Source organism: Sus scrofa, chromosome 6, assembly GCF_054392235.1.
Source record: "Sus scrofa isolate SSC_HxYL_T2T_F1_AM1 chromosome 6, Sscrofa_HxYL_maternal_Yorkshire_Landrace_v2.0, whole genome shotgun sequence".
Taxonomy (NCBI): Eukaryota; Metazoa; Chordata; class Mammalia; order Artiodactyla; family Suidae; genus Sus; species Sus scrofa.
Genome location: NC_139388.1, coordinates 90,554,643 through 90,578,320, shown reverse-complemented (window position 1 = coordinate 90,578,320; position 23,678 = coordinate 90,554,643). Strand labels below are relative to the sequence as shown.

General features: G+C 50.4%; 1 protein-coding gene across 21 annotated transcripts in view; it reads left to right on the top strand.

Annotated features, from left to right (window-relative positions):
* MECR (mitochondrial trans-2-enoyl-CoA reductase) overlaps positions 1 to 23,424 on the top strand; it is a 36,482-nt gene extending 13,058 nt beyond the window's left edge. For 5 of the 21 annotated variants that reach the window (XR_014804875.1, XR_014804872.1, XR_014804876.1 and 2 more), the window contains 8 exons: positions 238 to 335; positions 800 to 931; positions 8,909 to 9,052; positions 12,379 to 12,481; positions 13,550 to 13,652; positions 16,959 to 17,019; positions 17,173 to 17,245; positions 18,619 to 20,976. Coding sequence is in view for 9 of the 21 variants with exons in the window: in XM_084958283.1 (XP_084814409.1) it covers positions 238 to 335; positions 800 to 931; positions 8,909 to 9,052; positions 12,379 to 12,481; positions 13,550 to 13,652; positions 14,593 to 14,666; positions 16,959 to 17,019; positions 17,173 to 17,245; positions 18,619 to 18,779 (949 nt within the window). In the remaining 12 variants the exon portion in view is untranslated. 21 annotated transcript variants of the gene reach the window in all.
* Positions 23,425 to 23,678: the final 254 nt, after the last annotated feature.

The following is a 23,678-nucleotide window of genomic DNA, read 5'->3' as shown; positions in this document are numbered from 1 at the left end:
TGAGAGGTCACAAGGCCTTGTCCACTTGCAGTTAATGAGAGTCGTCCTGTCTCCTGTGCGCTAATTCCTCATATGGTTATAGTTACCCCCTCTCTTTTCTAACAGAACCCTAATTCTGGGCACACAAAGGCAGCTCAAAAATGTTGCTGCCTGACCTACTTTGGGGAGATGATTGGAGCAAAAGACTCCCTGTGTAGCCTGGGTGACATGAACATCTCTCTTTGGCTTTGTGCTTAGACTGAAGAACCTGGAGCTGGCTGCTGTGGGCGGATCGGATGTCCATGTGAAGATGCTGGCGGCCCCTATCAATCCATCTGACATCAATATGATCCAAGGTAACCTTGGTTTCTGCAGCTTGTGTTAATTGGCTTTTTTGCTTAGCCGCCACCTCGTTTTCATTCCTCCTCAGGTGTGGGTGTGAAATTCCTGTGATTAGCAGCAGCTGTTCTCCAGATGAGCCGTCTGCAGGCTGCGAGCCCCCTCTGGCCTCCTCTCTCTGGAATGTGAGGCTTTTCAAGAGTTAGGAAGATTGCAGCGGGGAACAAACCAACCCTGGTGAAGTGCCTGCAATACGGCTCGGGCTCCTTTCCTACATTATCTTATCTAATCCTCATAATAACCATGAAGCTGAAGAGGATTAGCCCCCTTTAAAGATGAAGAAGCTGGGGCTCAGAGAGGTTGGTTACTTACACAGCTGGTCACAGGCAGAGGCCAGGTGGGGCTGAGGTCTGACTCCAGAGTCCGTGCTCTTTCACTGCCCAGGCTACACTGGATGACCCTCTGTGCTCTTCCCCTTTAGGAAATTACGGCCTCCTTCCCCAGCTGCCGGCTGTTGGAGGGAACGAAGGTGTTGGACAGGTGGTGGCAGTGGGCAGCCATGTGACCGGGGTGAAGCCGGGAGACTGGGTGATTCCAGCAAATGCCGGTTTGGGTGAGTTTCTCCAGGTGTCTGCAGCTTTTTGCTCTTTTCTATCCAGTTTCACCTGCACAGAACACGTTTGTTCACTGGCCAGCGTAAGTACACAGTTTAGGGTTTATCATTTAGTCCGCATACTGGAGATGAGCCAGACACAGAGAGGGGCAGTTCTGTTCCGTTTGCTCAGGAAGTGGGCCCATGTTGATCGGAGCTGTGGCTCTGGACCCTACATCCCTAGATCCCTGCTGTCGGGTGCAGTGGGGAGTCACATAAGACAGCCCCTGCCCTTAAAAGGCTAAAATCTAATTGAAGAAATCTCTAAACCAACAACCTCAATAAAGAGAGTGCTGCGGAGTTCCCGTCGTGGCACAGTGGTTAACGAATCCAACTAGGAACCATGAGGTTGTGGGTTTGATCCCTGGCCTTGCTCAGTGGGTTAAGGATCCGGTGTTGCCGTGAGCTGTGGTGTAGGTTGCAAACGTGGCTTGGATCCCGAGTTGCTGTGGCTCTGCTGTAGGCCGGTGGCAACGGTTCTGATTAGACCCCTAGCCTGGGAACCTCCATATGCCGCAGGAGCGGCCCTAAAAAAGGCCAAAAGACAAAAAGGAAAAAAAAAAAAAAAGAGTGCTGCAAGGAAGGAAGAGGAAGCAGAAGGCACTTCTGCCTGCTCTGCGTGAGAAGAAGACAGTCTCAGGAAGGATCAGGGCTTCATGGAGGAGGAGTCATTGGAAGGGATTTTGGTAGGTGGAGATGAGTCTCAAACCATGACATTTGGAGGAACTAAAACGAGCAAGGACATAAAGATGAGTTTTAAAAATGGAGGCAAACCCAGCATAGCCTCAGCAGAGTGCGGGCACATGGGAGAGGGCTGCCAGAGCGCCTGGGGCTACCTCGCGAAGGCCCTGTGGAAGCCATGCTGAGAGTTGGGATTTTCTTTGGTATGTGGTAAGGAGTCATTGGCGAGATTTGTTTTTTAGCCCTTGATGGGTTTTGAGGCACAGACATTATACAGATGGATCCTGACAGCAGCCACCCCATTGGACATATGAGGAACTGACACCTAAGAAGCAGCCCTTGTCTAAACTTAAATAGCAAACTGAAAAGAGAGCCCCCTTGGAGTTCCCGTTGTGGCTTAGTGGAAATGAATCTGACTAGTATCCGTGAGGATGCAGGTTTGATTCCTGGCCTCGCTCAGTGGGTTAAGGATCTGGTGTTGCCATGAGCTGTGGTGTAGGTCGCAGGCGTGTCTCAGATCTGGCGTTGCTGTGGCGTAGGCCAGCAGCTACAGCTCTGATTCAACCCCTAGCCTGGGAACTTCCATTTGCTGCAGGTGCGGCCCTGAAAAGACCAAAAAAAAAAAAAAGGAGGAAGCCCCCTTGGATGCTTATGTCCTGTTTTTCCCTCTACACTCCAATGTGAGGACCCTCTGGGTTATAACTTAGGGGATTCAACGCAAACTTATTTTACCAAAAAAGAAGTCAAATGGTTGTGGAAGTGGGAAGTGCAGGAGCTCCGGTACAACCATATCCATCCCCCGGAAGGGCTCTGACCAGCCCTGCCTGGGTCCTTGCCCATCTGTGAACCTATCACCAGGGGACAGGGTTGGGCCACTCCAGTTGCCCTGGTGGAGTCTTTTGCTGGCCTCTGTGGTATAGAGGGTGGGGCCTTGCAGTTGACAGCCCCAGAGGTTAGGAGGGAAGAGTTCTAGGAAGAAAAAGGTACCAGGCAGGAAAAAATGGTACCAGGAGTCTACTAGAAGTTCTTTCCTTCTCTGAGATCAGGAATGCCTCCAAGAATGGCCCCACCCTCTCCTACAGCCCCCTTGGCAGGGAAGGAGCCCAGCCATGTGAGCAAAGTGAGAGCTGCAGGGATTCACTGGATACTGACTGGTGCTTTTTGCCAGCCCCATGCAGAGTGAAGGGCAACAACACAGGTCAGACACAGCCTCTGCCCTCAAAGTGCTCTTGGCTGGGAGTGGGGAAACAACACTTAATAGAAAGCAGTGTAACGAGTGCCGTAATCACAGGATGACCACAAAAACAGGGGTCCTCTCTTGGGAAGCATTAGGAAAGGCTTTGCAGAAAAGTGATGCCTCAACTATGTCTAGAAGACTGAGGAGAAGTGCAGCCAGTGGACCTGGGGAAGGAGGGCTTCCTTGGCAGGGAAGGTAGTGTGGGCAGAGGTGTGGCAATGGGAGAAGACCTGGCACAGTCACCACTGCAGGTGCCTCAGCGTGGCTGGGTCGTGGGTGGGATGGGAAGAGCAAAGTAGAGAGGTCGGCTGGGGCCCGGTCGTGGAGGATGTGCACCCACCATCAGTGGGGGCCTGATGAAGGAGTGAAGAAGAGTGATTTGATCAGATTTGTGCAGTGCACAGAATGCTCTGGAAGGGCAGAGGGTGGAGGCAGGAAGTCAGTAAGGAGGTGGCTGAGCAATCCAGGCTTTAGATGATGAGGGTCTGAACAATCAGTGCTGTAGGACTGGAGAGACCGGGTGGATATAAGAGGACTTGGTAATTATATTGGAGAGAATTAAGGACGTGTGCCAGGTGTGTGGGTAATTGCATGCATGGAGGTGGTACTGGTGGTGGTAGTGGTGGTAGACGGAACAGGGATTTCTCCCCAGAGAAAAGCAATTCTTTTAAACCAGGTGCCAGTAGGAGAAGATGAGGATTTTATCATTGCTGGGATGATAATTAATTCAGTTTATTCAGTAAACATTTTATGAGCATCTGCAGTGTACCAGGCTCTAGCATACCGCAGTGAACAGACATGGTCTTTCTCCTAGTGAAGACTGATGTTTAGCAATCATTAAACAGCTAAGTCCTCAACTGACCAGCTCTTTTTTTTTTTTTTTTTTTTTGTCTTTTTGTCTTTTTGCCATTTCTTGGGTCGCTCCAGCGGCATATGGAGGTTTCCAGGCTAGGGGTTGAATCAGAGCTGTAGCCACCCGCCTACGCCAGAGCCACAGCAACGCAGGATCTGAGCCGTGTCTGTGACCCTACACCATAGCTCATGGCAACGCCGGATCATTAACCCACTGAGCAAGGGCAAGGATTGAACCCAAAACCTCATGGTTCCTTGTCGGATTCGTTAACCACTGCACCACAACGGGAACTCCTCTCTCTCTTTTTTTTTTTTTTTTGTCTTTTTGACTTTTCTAGGGCCCCTCCCACGGCATACGGAGATTCCCAGGCCAGGGGTCTAATTGGAGCCGTACCACTGGCCCACACCACGCCACAGCAACATCACGTCTGAGCCGCATCTGCAACCTACACCACAGCTCATGGCAATGCCAGATCCTCAACCCACTGAGCAAGGGCAGGGACCGAACCCGCAACCTCATGGTTCCTAGTCGGGTTCCACTAGATGGGAACTCCTCAACTGACCTGCTCCTGGTCATTTTTCCTGTACTGAGCTGCTCAGCTCTTGCTGTGCCTATAGCCAGCCTTTTCCCACATACAATCAGTCCCAAGGGAGATGGAGCCAGAGAATGTGCAAACTGACTTCGTTGAAAACACTTAACGCTCGCAAGTTTCACGGGGGGTGACAAGCACTGGCCTGGGAACAAGGCAGGCTCTCCTTCCACCTCCCCTCTATAACCTTGTTTATGTCACAACTACTTTGAGCCTCAGTTTCCTCGTCTCTGAAGTGGAGCTAATAGTCGTTGCCTTGTATATCTCACCTGAGAGAATGCATGAAGTGATCTCTGCAAACACTAAGTTTCCATATGTGTTAGGTCAGGGGTCAGCAGACTTTTTCTTAAAGGGCCAATTAGTAAATATTTTAGGCTTTGTAGGCCATTCCACTTCTACTCAACTCTGCTGTTGTAAATAGCCATAAACAATACATAAAAAGTGGGCTGTGTTCCAGTGAAACTTTATTAATATTCTAAGGTTTTAGTTCATGGAGTTCATAAAATATTTAAAAAGCTTAAAAATTAAGCAAGCAGAGTTCCTGCCATGGCTCAGTGAAAACAAACCTGACTAGCATCCATGAGGACGCAGGTTCGATCCCTGGCCCTGCTCCATGGGTTAAGGATCCGGCGTTGCTGTGAGCTGTGGTGTAGGTCACAGACATGGTTAGGATCCTGCATTGCTTTGGCTGTGGTGTAGGCCAGCAGCTACAGCTCCAATTTGACCCCTAGCCTGGGAACCTCCATATGCTGCAGGTGTGGCCTTAAAAAGACCACCAAAAAAAAAAAGAAAAAGAAAAAAAAAGAAAAGAAAACTTAAGCAATGCCTCAGAGTTCTCTCCCCACACCCTGCCAGGGAATCTGACTATGCAAACATCATTCTTGTTTTGGACTGCCATGTTTTTTATAAACTACATTCCTATATATAAATCTGTGTTCTTCATTGTTCTTTCATTGGTTCTTTCCCTGAATGAATACCACACTGTTTTAATTTCCTGGATTGAATGAAACCTTATTTACAAAAATAGGTGGTGAGCCATATTTGGCCCATGGGCCAAAGTTTAGAGACCCCCACATTAAATGACGGAGATGGTTAAGGGTCAGTCACACATGGGAGTCCTCAGAACTCGGGCCAGGGGATTCAGATCAGAAAAGGAAAGCAAGGGGCATTGCACACCTACTGTGTACAAGGCACAATGATAGCACAAACATCTTCACATAATCTTCGCACTGTGACAGGAGTGTTATTCTCTGCATTTCATAGGTCAGAAAAACTGCAATTCAGAAAGGGTAAAGTGATCATTTGACGTCACACAACTAGTGAGTGGCAGAGCCAGGGTTTTTTCGGGAGGTGGGCCAGAGACTGAATCCAGGCTACAGCTTCGGCAATGCTGGATCCTTAACCCACTCTGTTGTGCCAGGGGTCAAATCTGCACCTCGATCCTTAACCCACTGTACCACAGCAGGAACTCCCAGAGCTGGGGTTTTTAAGCCGGTCTCTCCAACTCCAGAGTCTAAGGGTTTCTTTTTTTCTTTTTTTGGCCACACTGCCAGCATGTAGATGTTCACAGGCCAGGAATTGAACCCAGGGATCTGACAACAGATCCTTAACCAACTGTACCACAAGGGAATTCCCAGGGTTTCTGCTTTAAAGCCCTGAAAGCCCTGGAGGCTGATGTGATATGGCCCTTATACCCCAAAGTTCTCTTAAGAAGAGGATTAGAGACTGTCCAGCCCCATTTCATGTCTTATGAAATCCATGTTTAAGCCTTAGAACATTTTTTTATAACATCGTACTTTATTTCTGTCACTTTATGTATTTTTTTTCTTTTTAGGGCTGCACCTGTAGCATATGGCAGTTCCCAGGCTAGGGGTTGAATCGGAGCTTCAGCCACTGGCCTACGCCGCAACAACACAGGGTTCTGAGCTGCATCCGAGACCTCCACTGCAGCCTCCAGCAAGGCAGGCTCCTTAATCAACTGAGCGAGGCTAGGGATCAAACCTGCATCCTCACAGACACTATGTGGGGTTCTTAACCCACTGAGCTGCAATGAGAATGCCAGGTTTTCTTGGGTTTTTTTCTTTAAATTTCATTAGAACATGGAAGTCCGTGTCAAGAGCTGAATTTCCATTGTCCTGCCTTTCAGGGAAATTAGAAAACACCTTTGATTTCATGCCTAGAAAGCCCTACACTAAGCATTTGGCACAGAGTAGAATACAGTAAATGTTGACCAAGATGAAGGGGGCACTAATTATGAAGCTGTCACTGACAATTTGAAAACCAGGCTCCAAAGGAATCCTTTGGTTTTTCAACCTCTTTATTTTCTCAGCCAGAAACCTCTGTGATTGACACAGCCTTTAATAGAAAGTACTCCTGCCTCCTGGCCCCCGTTCCTGGCCCCTAAAGCCTCCATTGCTTCTCCCCTCCTGCAGCACAGTTAGCAGTCTAGGCTGCCCCTGGTCCTCACACCTGGACCATGGAGTGCCCGGTCCTGTTAGAATCCCAGTCACAGAGGAGGCCAAGGGCCCCGAGGCATCGCAGACACCAAGGTAGCAAGGCTCCAAGTCGTTTCTGCCACATGACCTAGCAAGTCCTCGGCGAGCCAGGGCTTGAATGTGCGTCTGTGTGACTCCGTGTCCTCTTCACTTCTGCTTTATACTGGATCCTGCCTGTGTGGGTACAGACCTGTCACCCCTCACCCAATGTCATCAAATCCTGTTGACTCTTAGCTTCAGACATAACTCAAATCTGTCTGCTTTCTTCATCCCCTCTGCCAAAGGTTGGGCAACCAACACCTCTCATCCTGACCCTCCAGAAGCCCCGATTGGCCTCCCTACCCCACAGTCTTTTCCACATAGCAACAGAGTAATGTTAAAGCATAAAGCCAATCATCTCAGCCTTTTTTTTTTTTAATTAGAAGTCTCCCATTCACTGACAAAATCTGTTTTCTACCCTTGACCCTGAGCCCTGTGTTTTGCAGGCTGCAGGCTGTGACCCATTAGCAAAATCAATCCAGTGAGTTACAAACTTTTTTTTTAAACTAAAATAGAATAGAAAAGAGTACATTACACAAAGTAAGTTTTGTTTCAGTTTGGCTTCTTGTGTGTGTGTGTGTGTGTGTGTGTGTGTGTGTGTACATTTATGTATGTACACATACTGTGTTAGAATGTAACTCACGGCAGTTACTAGTCAGGGTTACAAACCTGACTGGTAACCATGAGGATGTAGGTTTGATCCCTGGCCTCACTCGGTGGGTTAGGGATCCAGCATTGCCATGAGCTGTGGTGTAGGTCACAGACAAGGCTCGGATCCCACGCTGCTGTGGCTGTGGTGTATGTAGGCTGGCAGCTGTAGCTCTGATTCAGCCTCTAGCCTAGGAACATCCATATGCCACAGGTGTGGCCCTAAAAAAGCAAAAAAAAAAAAAAAAAAAAAAAAGGAACGTAACTCATAGTACTGTGGGCCAAGATCATGAAAACCTGTGTGATGTCCATCCAGCCTGAGCCACATCAGCCACCTCTCCGGCCACTCTTCCCACCACTGTCTCCCCTCCAGAGGTTCCATTCCTACATCTGTCCTGCCTCAGTGACCGTGGACATACTTCTTCCTCTTCTCAATGTTCTTTAATGACCTTTGAGTGGCTGCATCCCTATCCTTTAACTCTTAGCCTGTCACCTCCTCAGAGAAGTTGTCCTGACTCCCCTCTAAAGTAATTCTCTCCACAGTTACTCTCTCTTTTTAGTTTGTAATTCTCATACCTGCTTATTCATGTCTTACCTGTTTTGCTCCACTGGTGTGAGAGCTCCATGGACATATGGGCCCCGTCTGCATTGTTTGAGGGCCTGGCTCGTAGCTGATGTCGGATGAGTATCTGCCAACAGAGGCCAGAGAGCCAGGCGACCTTGGGCAAGTCATGGCCTCAGTTTCCTGCCCTGTTTTGAGTGAGAAGTTTAAACGTTTTTCTTTTGTGTGTGTGTGTCTATAACTGGAATGTGGGCTGGGGGTTAGTGAGCTTTTTTTTTTTCCAGTTTGTAGGATTTTTTCATTTGATCAATGCAGTAGCTCTTGGGGGAGGCCAGGCAGTCTCTCCTTGCTAGTGTCATCTACATACTAGAGTAACCACAACTCTATGACCTGGAAATTGGCTCAGACTGGCAGACCAGCAAAGCCAGGGCCCACACCTAGGCCTTCAACTTCGACTTTCATGCTTTTTTCCATAATACCACCAAGTCACCCTGCCTTAGGTGAGAATGAGGGCTGAGTGGGAAATGGGGCTTTCTCGGCTTCTCCACCCTGGCGATGATGTTGCTGTCTCACCCTCAGAATCCGGTGGTTTGAGATCCTCAGCCACCTGCTATGTGACACTAGCTAAATCTGAGAGAAACTAATGTGGGAATAACAGGCTCCCTAACATAATTCTCAGGAGGGCTCAAAGACAGTCAGAAAGACTTCAGGATTTTCCTTTTTCTCCAAGCATTTCTTGAAATCTGCTGTCCTGGATGCCCGTCTACTGAGGAGGGAAACTGGGGTTGGGTGTGGAGGGGGTCATTCCTTACCCCCCGGCTCCCTCCCACCCAGGAACCTGGCAGACGGAGGCGGTGTTCAGCGAGGATGCACTCATCGGGGTACCAAGGGATATCCCTCTTCAGAGCGCGGCCACCCTCGGTGTCAATCCCTGCACAGCCTACAGGATGCTGATGGACTTTGAGCAGCTGCGACCAGGTAGGACCCTCAGTGGGGGAGCAGGCCAGGTGCTCCCAACCGGGCTGTGACCTGCATCCTGACCCCAAGACCTGGGAACTCACCGGTGAGGGCCTGCAAGGAAGACAGCCTGACCTTGGTGAGTGTGTTATCGCTGCTTTACTTGGAAAGATGTTAGCCTGGGTCCTGGAAAACCGCTGAAGGGTCACATTCCCTAGAGCTTGGGATGGAATTCTGTCATTCAGCAAAAATGTATGGAGCTGTGCTGAGCTCCGGGCCTACAGAGCCAGACAAGATAGACGCAGTCCCTGTGTTTTCAGTAAAATGCTGAACTTAGTGATTCCACTCAGCATCGCTGTAACACTTGCAGTCCCCATACGTGACTTCACGTGCATTGCCCCATCAGATGTGCCAGATCGTCAGAGCAGTGCAGTGAGGTCTATAGCGTGGGTTAAGAGCTCAAGCCCTGGGAGTTCCTGCTATGGCACAGTGGGTTGAGAACTGACTACAGTGGCTCGGATCCCTGTCCTGGCACAGTGGGTTAAAGGATCTGGCAACTCGCCGCAGCTGTGGCATAGGTCACAGCTGTGGCTCAGGTTCAATTCCTGGCCCAGGAATTTCCATGTGCCACATGTGGCCATTAAGAAAAAAAAGAGCTCAAGCCCTGGGCACATAGCCTGGGAAGGAACCTCAGCTTCGCCTCACTAACTGGGAACTGACTTCTCAATTCATCAGACTTTTCATCTGTAAACTGGAAAGTGAAGACTCCTGAGAGCTAACTGAATCATGCAGTGTGACACTTAGCACAGGGTCTAGCACACAGTGCAGTAAAGGTGTGAGGCTGTTGTGATTCTCCCTTTTTACAAATGAGGAAACAGGTCCCAAGAGGTAAATTATTTGTGTAAGATCCCCTCAGTAAGGAAAGGACAAAACCGGGTGTTTCATGTGGGCTTCCCCTGAAAGCAGAGCCTAAGATAAGGACTTGGGGCAGACAGCTCACTGGGGAGGTGACCCCGGGAAGCAGGAGTAGGGACAGGGACAGTGAAAGAGGAAAAGCAGCGAAGGCTGATTCCTGCCATGGGTGACCAGGGCCCAATCCTGCTGGGGGACCCTCCACAAAACCTCCCAGAACCCTCCTCAGACCTAACCTCCAATGACAGGAGGCTGAGCCAGTTACCCACCAAGTCCTGTCCCCGGTGGTTGGGGGGTTACCCCACACACCACACATATCCGTGAGCTGCCAGGGGCCGTAGAAACCACCCAGTCCAGCTCTGACATGCTGACAAGGAAACTGAGGCTGAGAGATGTCAGAGAGTGATCGTCTGAGGTGGTGGCTTTGCCCAAGGCTGGTGAAACAAGCCCCAGCTTTCCACAAAGAGAAACGCAGGTTCTCACTGCTGTGGCAGTGCAGTCCCAGGGCCCTTTAGTGGAAAAAGCCGGCAGGTGTGGGCAGAGACCTTTGCTCGAGTCCTAGTGTGGCAGATGCTTGGGTCACCTATGCCCCATCCCCACTGGCCCCCTTGGACTTGGGCCGCAGCTGTAGTAGTCGCATCAGACAACCCACCACCCACCTCAAATGCCCACAGCACATCACTCCACTTTCCTGCCCCAGGGCCGGTATGAAACGTGTGGTCCTGGCCTGTAATGAGAATTACATTTAACATTGGAATCCAGTACACAGACATATATGAATATATATGTAACGAGAACCAGACTTTCATGGAATAATATTTACCCTCACTATGTGTGATGCACTCCACTATTTTTTATTATATTTTCCTCAATTTTAACTTAAAAAAGAAAAGAAAAGCTTGAACCCACTGGGTTGGTTTCATACCTCACCGTTGGGTGACAATCTGTAGGCTGACCCTAGCTAAGGAGGGTGGTGTTCTTCTTCCAGAAAAATCCTCTAGCAGGAAATCCCTGCTGCCTCTCAAAACCCAGATGGTATTTCAGGAGAACAGAGCACCTACCCGGGCACAACGGCACTGGGCTATAATGAGGAGCCCCAGGGGTGCTCCTAGGACTCCTGTTTTCTGGGGGAAAAACTGAGCTCAAAAAGTATATGACTCAGAGTTCCCGTCATGGAACAGCAGAAACGAATCCGACTAGGAGCAGTGAGGTTGTGGGTTCGATTCCTGGCCTTACTCAGTGTGTTAAGGATCCAGTTTTGCTATGAGCTGTGGTGTAGGTCACAGACATGGCTTGGATCTGATGTGGCTGTGCTTATAGCCGGCAGCTGTAGTTCCGATTAGACTCCTAGCCTGGGAACCTTCATATGCCATGAGTGTGCCCCTTAAAGAAAACAAAAAAGGACATGACTGGAGTTCCCGTCGTGGCGCAGTGGTTAACAAATCCGACTAGGAACCTTGAGGTTGCGGGTTCAATCCCTGGCCTTGCTCAGTGGGTTAAGGATCCGGTGTTGCCGTGAGCTGTGGTGTAGGTAGCAGACGTGGCTCAGATCCTGCATTGCTGTGGCGTAGGCCGGCAGCTACATCTCTGATTAGACCCCTAGCTTGGGAACCTCCATATGCTGTGGGTGCGGCCCTAGAAAAGGCAAAAAAAAAGGACGTGACTCATCCCACCTCATTCACTTTGGGTCGCAGTTGTGGAGAAGCTGGGATTCATAGCCCAGCTCTGGTGCATCTCCTTCCAGAGCCCACGCTTTTTCCCAGCACACCATACTGCCTCCTGCATTGACTAAGTCCAAAGTTAGGCCAGGGCTCTGACCACAGGCCATCTGGAGGACCCTGTTTCAGGGGTGCCAGCTTCTCCAGTGCGGTTCTAATCCCATTTTGAGGCAGTGTGACTTCCCCTCAAGAAGCTGCACGCCATTGATAGAAATGGACGTGGATATGAACAAGTGTACATCAGGGCTGCCCTTGAGCATTAACAGAGATGGCCACAGAATGCGACGGGAGCACATGGGGGCAGAACCTGGGAAGGCCTCCTGAAGGAAGCCACACACAAGCTGTGCTTCAAAGGATACATAGGATTTCAACACAAAGGGAGAGAGAACGAGGAAAACATGCAAACCAAAGAAATAACATAAGCAGAGACTGAGGACATAAAAATGGAGAGAATGATGGATACAAAATCATTTACACAGCAGTGTCTAAGTTGCGTCCATTGTGAACTGTGAGTTGCCAAATCCTGGCAGGCATCATGGGTGTTATAGAGGTTTAGGGGCACTAGGAGAAAAGTGAGCGACACTCCAAGGCTCAGCAGCCAGGTCCTGGATCCCTTGAGAGTATGTAGACTCTTCCTCTGGCCCTGTAATAGGATCCCAGGCTAGAAGCCCTTGACTTACCACGGGTCTCAACTTGAGTCTCTTCCTGGCTCCACAGGGGATTCTGTTATCCAGAATGCATCCAACAGTGGAGTGGGGCAAGCAGTCATCCAGATCGCCGCAGCCCTGGGTCTGAGGACCATCAACGTGGTCCGAGACAGGTGCGTGGGAAGGCCTACTCCTTGCCCACACTGGGCTTTTCTGCCTCGCCCGCTGCGGGTGCCCGTGTCTCCACCAGGTGGCGCCCTTGCCTACGCGATCCTTCTTTTCCATGGGCCCGCAGCTTTCCGACAGCTGAGCCAGCCTCCAGCTCTGAAGTCCAGTAGCTTTGGGCTATAGGATGAGTGAATCTTTGAAATGTAAACAGAATGCAGGAAGGAGGTAGAGAAGGCCCTTACTGAACAGCTCAGAGTTTTTGAGATGCTTGACTTGTGATAATCCCATGTTTTCAAAAACCACAGTTCACATTTGGAAATGTTTTAAGCTGCATTATTCTTTCTGTGAACTGACCCAGTGCCCTTTTCCCCTTGCATTTGTGTGATACTTTGAAGTATACTCAATACAGACATAAAGGAGCTGGGACAGGTTTGTCATCACTGTTTTACCAACGAGGAATCTGAAGTTCAGAGAGAGGAAGCCACTTGCTCAGGAAGAAGACACAGCAAATCAGAGCAAGCTTAGTTTTCTGGTTTGTTCTCTCTCCATCGTATCATCCAGCTTCCTTAAGCCTCACTGTCCACGAATATGGCTGTGGTGGTCAGGGAAGTCCAGTCTTAGTAGAAGAACTGACAATCACTCTAGTGCCCCGTCCTCTCAGCTGTGTTAACAAAAATTGTTCTGTTTGCCTCGGTAAAGAGCCACTCCTGGGCTGGAGTGTGTTTGCACAACTCTCTGAAGAGCCCTTTGGAAAGGGGGGGGGCGGGGGTGAGGATGCAGAGTTTGCCATCCCAGTAGAGGAAATCAGGAAATGAAAGACCTCTCCCTTTGCACAGATGGTTTCTAGTATCCTTGAGGTGCCAGGGGCAGTAGAAGCCACCTAGTCTTGCTCTCTCATGCCAGTGAGAAAACTGAGGCCAAGAGATGTGGGTGTGTGATGAGGTTGGGTAGCCAGTCCCAGCTTCCCGCAATGAGAAACGGGTTCTCACAGCTGTGGCAGAGGGGTCCTGGGAGCCTTCGTGGAGAAAGTGAGCAGATGTGACCAGGGACCTTGGATTGTGTTTGCTTTCCAGACCTGACATCCAGAAGCTGATGGACAGACTGAAGAATCTGGGGGCCGATCATGTTGTCACAGAAGAAGAACTAAGAAAGCCTGAGATGAAGAACTTCTTTAAGGTACCAGTGATGAGGGACATTGCACCTCCATCCCAGGCCCATCTCCCTGAAGAAAGAAATTCACTTGAACTAGAAAAGCTGGGCACTAGCCCCACCGTTCCTTCCCAGAACCCTCCTTCATCACTTCCTGGAAGGGTGAAGCCCATTCCCTCGCCGGGGGCCAGCGTGCATTAAGTGGCCGGGGCTATGAGGGACCAGGAGAGGCAGGCGAGGTTTAGGAACCCCTGAGTGATTTGTAGTTGTGTTTGTGATGGACTACAGCAGCCCACACAGCCGATGGGACACTCAGGATCGGGAGAGGAGCTGAGGAAACTGAGGCACCTTTCCAAAGCACCTCCCTTCTAGTTTCCCACAAAAAAGCTCTGCCACAAAACAACCCCCACAAAAGCTCTGCCACGTAGATGCCCTCTGTGCTGTTTTATAAATGAGAAGATGGAGACTTGGAAAAAAGAAAGGCCTTGACTAAAACCACACGGTCACAAGCTATGGGGTCGGGGCTGGCCCCAGGTCTCTCTGAACTCAAAGCCCTTTAACCTTCCCCAGCACACCTAGTAAGTGACCAAACCACATCTCAGCCTCTTGTCACTCAACCCTGGAGGGACCAGCACACACTCACTTGAGAACACCCGCCTCTTGAGAATATTTCTGAAGCAGTAGGTCAGCACATCTAACATAAGCTGAGTCGTTAGTGTCCAGAAGAGCGGGGAATGAAGTCCATCACAATGGAACGTAGATGCCCTTTGTCTGTCCTTTCCCAGCAGACTTGCATTTTGGACAAAATCCTAAGCCAAATAACAGGATTAAGCTGGTGAAGAAAAGCCCCTTCCCAAGCCATAAACATCCTATTCCTTTCGCTCCCTCGTGACGCAGCCCTTGGACCAGGGAAGTGCTGTTTGTGGCAGAGGGGTAGCTCGCTCACTGCAGCTCCCATATTTTCCAGAATGTGCCCCAGCCGCGGCTTGCTCTCAACTGTGTTGGCGGGAAAAGCTCCACAGAGCTGCTGCGGCACTTGGCGTAAGTCCCCGGGCCCCACGGGTCCAGTGTGCTGGTGCCCTTCCAGGCTCTAGCCAGGAGGACCACTGGGTGACCAAGTCCCAATGGCCAAGGCCAAGGTCAGTCAGCATGACCCTGAGTAGGAAGATGGAACTCGGGCCATGTCCTAGTTATCTGGGCATGTCCTTTGTCAGCTTCCTCCTTCACAGAGACACCTGTCCAGCTTCGTCTTCCAAGGGGCCCCAGAAGCAGACTGCTGGGCGCTCTGGGATAGGGGAGCAGTTAGGGATTCATAACCTAGGGGCATTTGAAAAAGTCACTTAGTCCTAGCTTATTAGCTTCTAAAATTTTTATTAACTTTTAAAATTTTTATTAGCTTTTAAAAATAGATTCTAGGAGTTTCCTGGTGGCTCAGCATGTTAAGGATCCAGAGTTGTTACTGTTGCGGCACAGGTTTGATCCCTGGCCTGGGAACTTGTGTGTGCCATGGGTGTAGCAAAAAAAAAAAAAAAAAACAACTTTTTTTTGAATTGAAACAGACTCTAATGTTAGAGAGAACATCATACTCATATTATAAAACATCTCAAAAGCATATGAAAGTACAAAGGAAAAAGTAAGCACAAAACTTACCTATCGTTCCACAACGGTGGGGGATGCACACTGCCGACAGTGTCCTTCCGGTCTTTTTTCCTTTAAACTTCTTGAACTGAAGGGCACCGAAAAGGACACTTCCCAACCAAAGCACCAATGTTGTTAACTCTTATTTGCTAGCACTCACTGGCCACGGGGTACAGAGTACTCACTAGGTACAGAGACGGGGACTCTGAGGGAACCCTCTAGAACTCGCAGGCTGGATGGGAAGATGGGTCATGTGATCAAAGAGCGGTGGTAATGATCACTGGGCATTTACCATGTACCAGATCGTGCAGCATGCTTGACGTTCCCCTTCCACACCCCTCTGGGCGAGGGGCACCTCCCCATCCAGACAAAGCCCAGAGAGGGCTCCTAGCTTGCCTGGGTCACTGGGACTCCTGAGCGCACCTCTTCAGCCCTAGTGCAGCAGCCTCCAAGGCCAAGTGTGCTCCCCACGTCACTCGTGGGCGGAAGCCTTACCCAGTGGTTACAAGTGTAGGCATTACAGGCTGGGTCAAGTCTCAGCTCTGCTGCCTGCCAGCTGTGAACCTATGAAAAGTTAGGCAGTACACTAGAAACAACCCAGGCCTCAGTCTCTTTGTCAATAAAATGGAGGAGCTAAACCTTTTCTGCTCCAGAAGTTGAGCCCAAGGGGCTGTGAGGTCAGCACAAACCTCTCTGAACATAAGAGGTGGGCCCCAGCTTTCTCATCTGCAAAATCCGAGTCAGAAGATCCTCCCTTAGCATTACTCTGAGGATCCGCTGGTACGTGTAAAATGCTCGGGCCTGCGCCTGGCACAGAGTAAACACCCAATGAATGGTAGCTGTTCTGATTAGACCAAGTGTGGTGCGGATCCAGAGAGGCAGGGCTCGGTCTCCCCAGGAACTACTTTCTAGAGCAGGTGGCATGAAGGGAACTTAAGACCAAACTGCCCAACAGCCTCTTCCATTCTGTAATTTACAGAGCCTCCCTCGTGTCGTCCAAAATATACTTCAGGTCATCCTTGATCCACAGGCTCCTAAAGGAGCCAGATATGCTGGGAGGGGAACGCAGGCTAAGTCAGACATGTGAGTCCAAGCTTATTCATCTTAAAAGGTCTAGGAGCCTCTCTCCTGTTTAACCACTGGGGTGGCTGTGGGTATCAGGCCACAGGTCCTGACAATTGCCATCGTCCCCTGCACTGTCCACACTATTCTTTAGCGGCAGAGCTATTGCATCTCACTGGGCCTTTGAGTGTGTACAGAAGACGACAGACGGTGTGGCCCACCATGGGCAGTGCCCAAGGTCACATCACTGCACGCACATACGTACACTTGTACACATACACACAACATACACATAGACACACATACGCACATGGCTGAACTTGGGTCCTGAGCTTGTATAGAGGGTTTTCATCAAAGCCTGACCAGGAGCTTAGATCAGTAGGCTCCCAACCCTGGCTGGACAGCCAGGTCCTCTGGAGGGGGTGTTTGCTTGTTCGTTTCCTGTTGTTTTTCATACAGATCCTCACCTCCTGATTCATTAGGGCTGGTCAGGCCTAGGAATCTGTATTTTTTTACTTCCAGGGGTTCTAAGAACAAGGTTTAGGAGGCAGGGGTGGAATGGAAGCACTGTAGCTCTTTCAAGACAGGCTCTGTCTCTACCTGCGACCACTCTGTTCTCTCTGGACTCTTCAGGCCTGGAGGAACCATGGTGACCTACGGGGGGATGGCCAAGCAGCCCGTCGTCGCCTCCGTGGTAAGCTGGTGGGGAGATATGCCTGGAGACAGGCTTGGACACCACACTGGTGCAAACTCAGGCAGTGCCCCACCCCTGGGAGGCATCAGAACCTCAAGCAGTGCCCTAAGTTCCTGGCCTTGGAGCCCCAGCATGTACTTCCTGTGTCCACAGAGCCTGCTCATTTTTAAAGATCTCAAACTTCGGGGCTTTTGGATGTCCCAGTGGAAGAAGGACCACAATCCAGGTAAGTGGATGATGGCCCCATTACCAAGAGTCACACAAGAGGCCAGTGCCTACTGCGGAAGTGACCGGCCACTCTGAGCCCTGGAGAGGTGATCAGATCCCCAACCTCACAATAGGATAAAGGAAAACAATCTCTGAACCCAGCTGCAGTCAGCAAATAGTTATTGGCTTAAAGTGGGCTAGGCCTTGGGGCGCCACACAGAACAAGCCAGTCCCTGCCTCCCGCCGGCAGCTGACGGTGGGGAAGCCCGCCGTGGAAGACAGCCGCATAGAGAGGACAAACTCTGGAACCACCATTACTGGCTACGGGTTCTACCAAGCCGAGTTGTGAGCCACAGGGCAAGGTACTGGACCTCTGCCTCGGTTTAAATGTCCCAGTTGTTCAAACAGTTGTTAGCCCTGTTTGACAGAGTAGGAAACTGAGGTTCAGAGTGGTTAAGTGCTGGCCCCAAGTCACCCCCACCTAAAGGATGCACAGCCAGGAGGTGAACAGCCAGTCTCTCTGGCTCCAGAACCTGAGCAGGCACACATTCTCCTCTCCTGGAGAACAGGCCCCAAGCTGAGCCTGAGGAATGACATGGAGTTGTCCCAGTCAGGGGGAGGCATGTGATGGCGTAAATGGGGTGTTTTGGGCAGAAAAATGAACATGTGCAAAAGCCTAGCACAGAGATGGGAAGCTGGACAGATAGGCGTGATAAGATTACGACAAGGACTATAAAATCCTCTTTAAGGAGCTCAGACTCTACCTTAAAGGGAAATGGAAAGCCACAGAAGCGTTTTAAGCAAGGGTTGTGACCGGATATGAATGTTGAATGAATTGATGTGTGTGAAAAAGCACTTCTCAGCCCCAGCCCTCGCTTCTCCTCTTCCTCCACCATACGGGGGTCCTGAGTGGGCGGCATGCCCTGGGAGGGCATGTGGGTGACCTCGACTGGTGAGGTTCCAAAGGAGGCCTGGGCTCTCGGAAAAAGCTCTTTTCTGCGAGCAGAGCTCATCTGTTCCACATCAGTTGGTGTGCCAGGCATCACCCACCCCTCCCTTGTGCCTCTTCTGGTTTCTCTGCCTCAAAGTGATCCTGCCCTCCCACACCATTCAGGACTCCCCGCTACACCCAGTCAGGTTCTGTGGGCCTGAGCCATCACAGCCACCATGCTGCCTGCTCATCAGCTCTGGGGGCTACTCTCTGTGCTTCTGTCCCCACCCTGGCCCTCACTATCCTGAACACAGGCAGGAACCAAGCTGCCCTGGCCAAGCCCTTGGGCTCTCGAAGCTTCCCTGGAGCTTGGTGCCAGCTCCTGCCCACAGGGGAGGCCCGTGTGTCATGGGCCCGCCAGCCTGTGGCTGCTCCCCTGTCTGACCTCCACCCTCCCACAGACCAGTTCAAGGAGCTGATCTTCACACTGTGCGACCTCATCCGCCGAGGCCAGCTCTCGGCCCCCGCCTGCTCCGAGGTCCCCCTGCAGGACTACCAGCGTGCCCTGGAGGCCTCCATGCAGCCCTTCGTGTCTTCAAAGCAGATTCTCACCATGTGGTGAGCCCAGAGGAGCCAGAGTTAAGTGGGAGGGGAGGCGGATCAGCAGGACCGGTTTCAGGCCCTCCCTTTGGGGCCCCCACCCTTTTGCAGGCTGCTCCTCTCCCTCCTGTCACTTCTGACTCAGAGAATCAGGAGGGCAGCCAGGGCTTTCCCAGGGCCAGCCTCAGGGTGTCTAATAAAGTCCAAATTTCCTAAAAACAAGCAAACACAAACCAGCAGAAGTCATCCCTGTCAAGAAGGCCGTCTCCCAGCACTAAGAAGCCGCCTGGCCTGCCCTCACCTCTCATCCAGCTGTCATTTCTGACCTCCCTGAAAGCAACGCCTGGGCAGGGCTGGCAGGTACAAAAGCCAGTCAGAGACTTTTGCCTCTCTGCCCTCAAGCCCTCCAAGCCCACAGAGCGGGATCTTCTGAAAAGGAAGGTCCGACTCGTTCTCAGGTGGTCTGCAGCTCAGGACGGGGCAGGGGGAAGATCAGCTCCACAAACGAGCAGGTGCCAGGCTGAGAAACCACAGAAACGGCCTCTCCTGTGGCCACACCATCCTCATGGAACGTCTGTTCTGACGGAGGAGGTAGAAGTTATACCGGTGGTTCTCAGCCTGAGGTCTTTTGCCCCCGGGGGACTTTCTGGCTGCCGTAATTGAGGGCGTGCTGCCGCTGTCTAGTGAGGAGAGGTCGCCGCCGAGCGCCCTTGTGCGGAGCGCAGCCTCCCTCCCGCCGCAGCGCCGCTGTTGAGAAGCCCCGCGTTGAAGCCCTGGTCCCGCGGTAATTACCGTAGCGGTTAGCGCGCTAAAGACGCGTGCGGTGCTTTGAGCTCATGACTTAGGCCTTCCTGAGTGAAGCTTGAAGCTGAGCCCTAAAAAATGAGTAGCTTTGTTCAAAGAGAAGAGTTTGACGCTGTGCCTCTTTGGTGTTTGCTTCGTGATCCCTCAGAGCAAAGCGCCAGAGAGGCGGGGACGTCTCCCTCATCACCTGGCTCTCTGTCCCTGCGCTCGGGAGCCTCGCTGGGGGAGTACTCACTGGGAGCCCGAGTGTGCCTGAGGCTGGGGCGACCCGGGCTGGCCCGAAAGCAGCCTGCCTGCTGCACAGTGTACTAACGCGGCCGCTGGCACGGAGGTGTTCAGACCTGAGGGTTTAAGGAAGCCTCCCAGAGGAGGTATGGTCACAGCCACCCTGGAAGGCCCCAAGCAAAGCCAGCAAACAGCATGCCGCAGAGTGGAGGCCCAAGAGAGCCTGACGGTGGGGGAACTGCCCCCAGGCGAGTACAGCCCCTGGCTAGGAGGTGGGGGGCATGCGAAGACTGAGATGGGGGCAGTGGGCAGAGTGGGCGGGCTCAGGACTTACCCTTGAGACAGAGGGGGCACTGAGGGATTTTAAGCAGTGGAGTGATGTGGGAACTGACTCTGAAGGCCAGAGGACTCTCGGGTTTTGTTGCGCACCGACCTATACACGGGACCCTGTGCAATCCTCTTGCCTTCAGGAGCATCTTGTTTGTCCTCTGGAGAAGAGGATTGATGTCACCCTGGGGCTGGGAAAGGGTTGCAGGTGCCCCCTGGATAAGATTTGTACACCCCCAGTTGCCCAAGTCCCTCCTGTCCTTTGTCCTCAAGGTTAGTGAGATGGATGGTTCATGCAGTTGATCAGTGTGGGCAAGTGCAAAAAGTCTGAGCGGGGAGGGGGTGGCTGCCCACAGGCTGCAGGAGTGAAAGTTAAGATTAGTTCTTCCAGGGCACCCCACAAGGTTGAGCTTAGGAGCTGGGAGGAGCCTGCAGCCGTGGAGAGCAGTGGGCCCCTAGTATAGGCTCAGGAGGCAGACGGGGAGGAAGATTCCTAGCACCGCTAGAGATCTTGTGGAGGGGTGTCCTGAGAACGGTACCTCTGGGGGGCGGCAGCTAGCATTTAGGCTGGCCTTTAAAGGATGATATTTTCACAGGCAGGGGAGGGGGACAAGCATTACTGATTAAGGGAAGGATTAAAGTTATACAGAGGACATTTATGTCAGAATCTTCTCGTTTTCCCCAGATACCATTCTCTTCGTAAGAATTAAAACTGACAACTTCTAGGTGGGCATGTGGTAGCTGGCACAAACAGTCTCCCTGCCTCCTTGCAGCTGATAAGGTCTGTCCTATGTGATGTAAGCAGAGGTGGCAGGTGGCAGTTTCTTAGGAACCTCTTTAAAATAAAACTGGCATCCATCCTATGCCTCTTTCTTCCCCTTTCACTTCCTCCTGACTGAGATGCAAACATGATTCCTGGAATCTGCATGGCCGTCTTTGACCATGTTGAGAACGGACAGCAGCAAGATCAAAGGGGCCTGGGTTCCTGACACCCAGAGGCCAACTGTCCACCTTAGGACTTGAGATGAGAAAACGAGCTTCTGTGTTATTTAAGCCCTTAGTGCTTGGGCTTTCTCTGAGTCTAATCATAACTGATAAATATGCTATGATTTAATTTATATTGAAATCATGTCAATCATCTGAAGCTGAAAATTTCACAAAAATCACAATCTGAATTGTGGCAGGTTGTGATTCCCAGCTAAGGAATTTGGACTATATCCTTTTGGCAGTAGGGAACAAAAGATTTCTGAGCCAGAAGATCCCTCTTAGAAAAATCCCTCTAGCATCAGCAAAAGGTGAAAGCATTCACTGTCAGAAGATCTATGTATGTTAAGGAAGTTTTCTAGGCAGAAGGAAACTATCAGATAAAAAGATGATTCTGCACAAAAGAGTGACAAGCAACAGAAGTGGTGTGTACATATATATGTATATATATGTAAATATAAAAAAACATTTTTCTCATTTTAATCTTTTTAATTGATCACAGACTGTGTAAAGCAAAACTAATAGCAGTGTATTGTGTGATTTATAACACAAGGAATTTAAATTAGTGAAGTAACCAGACCAAGGCCAGGAAGAAGGTGATGGATATTTACAGTTGTATGATTCTCATACTATATACACGGAGTGCTATAATATTTGAAGCTAGACTGGCATAAAGATGTGTAAACCCTAGAGAAACCACTAAAAAACAAAACAAAGAAGTATAAATATTAAACAAAAAAAAAGAGGAGTTCCCGTTATGGCACAGCCAACTAGTATCCATGAGGATGCAGGTTCAGTCCCTGGCCTTGCTCAGTGGGTCGTGGATCCAGTGTTGCCATGAGCTGTGGTGTAGGCCAGCAGCTGTAACTCTGATTTGACCCCAGAAGGAAGGAAGAAAAAGGAAAGGAGATCCCTCTGGCAGCAGGTTGGGGGACAATTTGGAGAAGGGAGGCACTAAAGAAAGAACATCAGACATTCCCAGATGAGTCAAGTCTCCCTATAATTTGAAGACCAACATAGGGATTACCAACATTTAATGAGGTCAGCAGAGGAAAGGAGCCTGAGACCTAACAATGTCAAAAGAGAATCTGACTTAGAATGGATCATCTTATCCTTTCTTTACAAATACAGGAGATTTTTTTTTTTAATCTTCAGGCTGAATAATCTCTGTGGAGCTGGGACAGCTCTTCTGGCCCATGAAGTAAACAGTATCCTTTTTAAATGGCTGAAGGAGAATCCTTTGGCTCCAGGAGAAGGAAAGAAGACAAATAGGCATTACCTCCTAAACCAAAGCTTGGGCACACCTGAAGCCCTGAGTCTTGATGACTAGCTCCCCTAGCATCTGCCCCTCATCTGCTTACAGCCAGTGCCATAATATTGATGACTGCTGTCTTGGGAGATGAGATAATTAAGCCTGCTTTCCTCAAGGAAAGACCAAAGCCCAGAAGAAAAAGGTTCTTGCATTAACCTGTGTGTGCCAAGCGTCTGTCCTGGTACATGGAAGCTCGCAGCAACTCCCACCAGCCCCAAGCTTATTGACAGGTGCCATGCTAGGACACTGAGCCAGCTGAGACAGCCAGAGGAAACGGTGGAAGAAGAGAGATTCAGTCCTGGCACAGCATCTCCCTGCCTCTGACGGCAGGAAAACCCTGGGGAGACAGGAGGGCTGACTTGAAGGTAAGCTGGCACCCTGAGAGGGAAGAAAGCTTTCCCTGTGCCCCTGACCCTCTGCAGCGTGCAGGCACTTCCACATGCATCTTCATTTGATTTTTACAACTTGCCTATGTCACAGGTTTTTTGGGGGGGGTTTTTGTTTTATCTTTTTAGGACTGTACCCGGAGCATGTGGAAGGTCCCAGGCTAGGGGTCAAATTGGAGCTACAGCTGCCAGCCTACACCACAGCCACAACAACATGGGATCCGAGCCATGTCTGCGAACTTCACCATAGCTCACAGCAATGCCAGATCCTTAACCCACTGAGCGAGGCAAGGGATCAAACCAGCGTCCTCATGGACACTAGTCAGGTTCGTTACTGCTGAGCCACAACAGGAACTGCTGTCATAGAAATTTTAATATCCCCACTTTTCAGAAAAGGAAGATGCAGAGAGAGGAGGTGACATGGTCACCAGCAGGAAGCAAGCCGGCACCAGAAGCCAGGTCCCCTGACCCTATCTGGTCACCATACCAGTCAATCCCAATCCCTTTGGCCCCACAGTTGGCCTTGGCTCCCTCTTTTCTCAGGTCTCCTTGATTTTGTTCAGTGATAATTGACTGAGTCAGAAGAATTCAAATTTCCCTGAGTCTGTTTCTTTGAGAGGCATGAAAAAGGAAGAATCAGGAAGCCATTGAGGTAGTCCAGGTGAGAACTCATTCATTTATTCATTTAGTAAATAGTTGAACACCCATTATGTAAAAAGTATACAGCAGGAGACAAAAGACATGTCCCCTGATACCAAAGAGTTTACATTCTAGTGGAGGAGAAAAACAGTGAATAAGTGAATAAATGAGGTAATTACAGCGTGTGGCAAGTGCTATGAAAGAAAAAAAATAACAATATCATAGTGATGAGGGTACTCAGAGA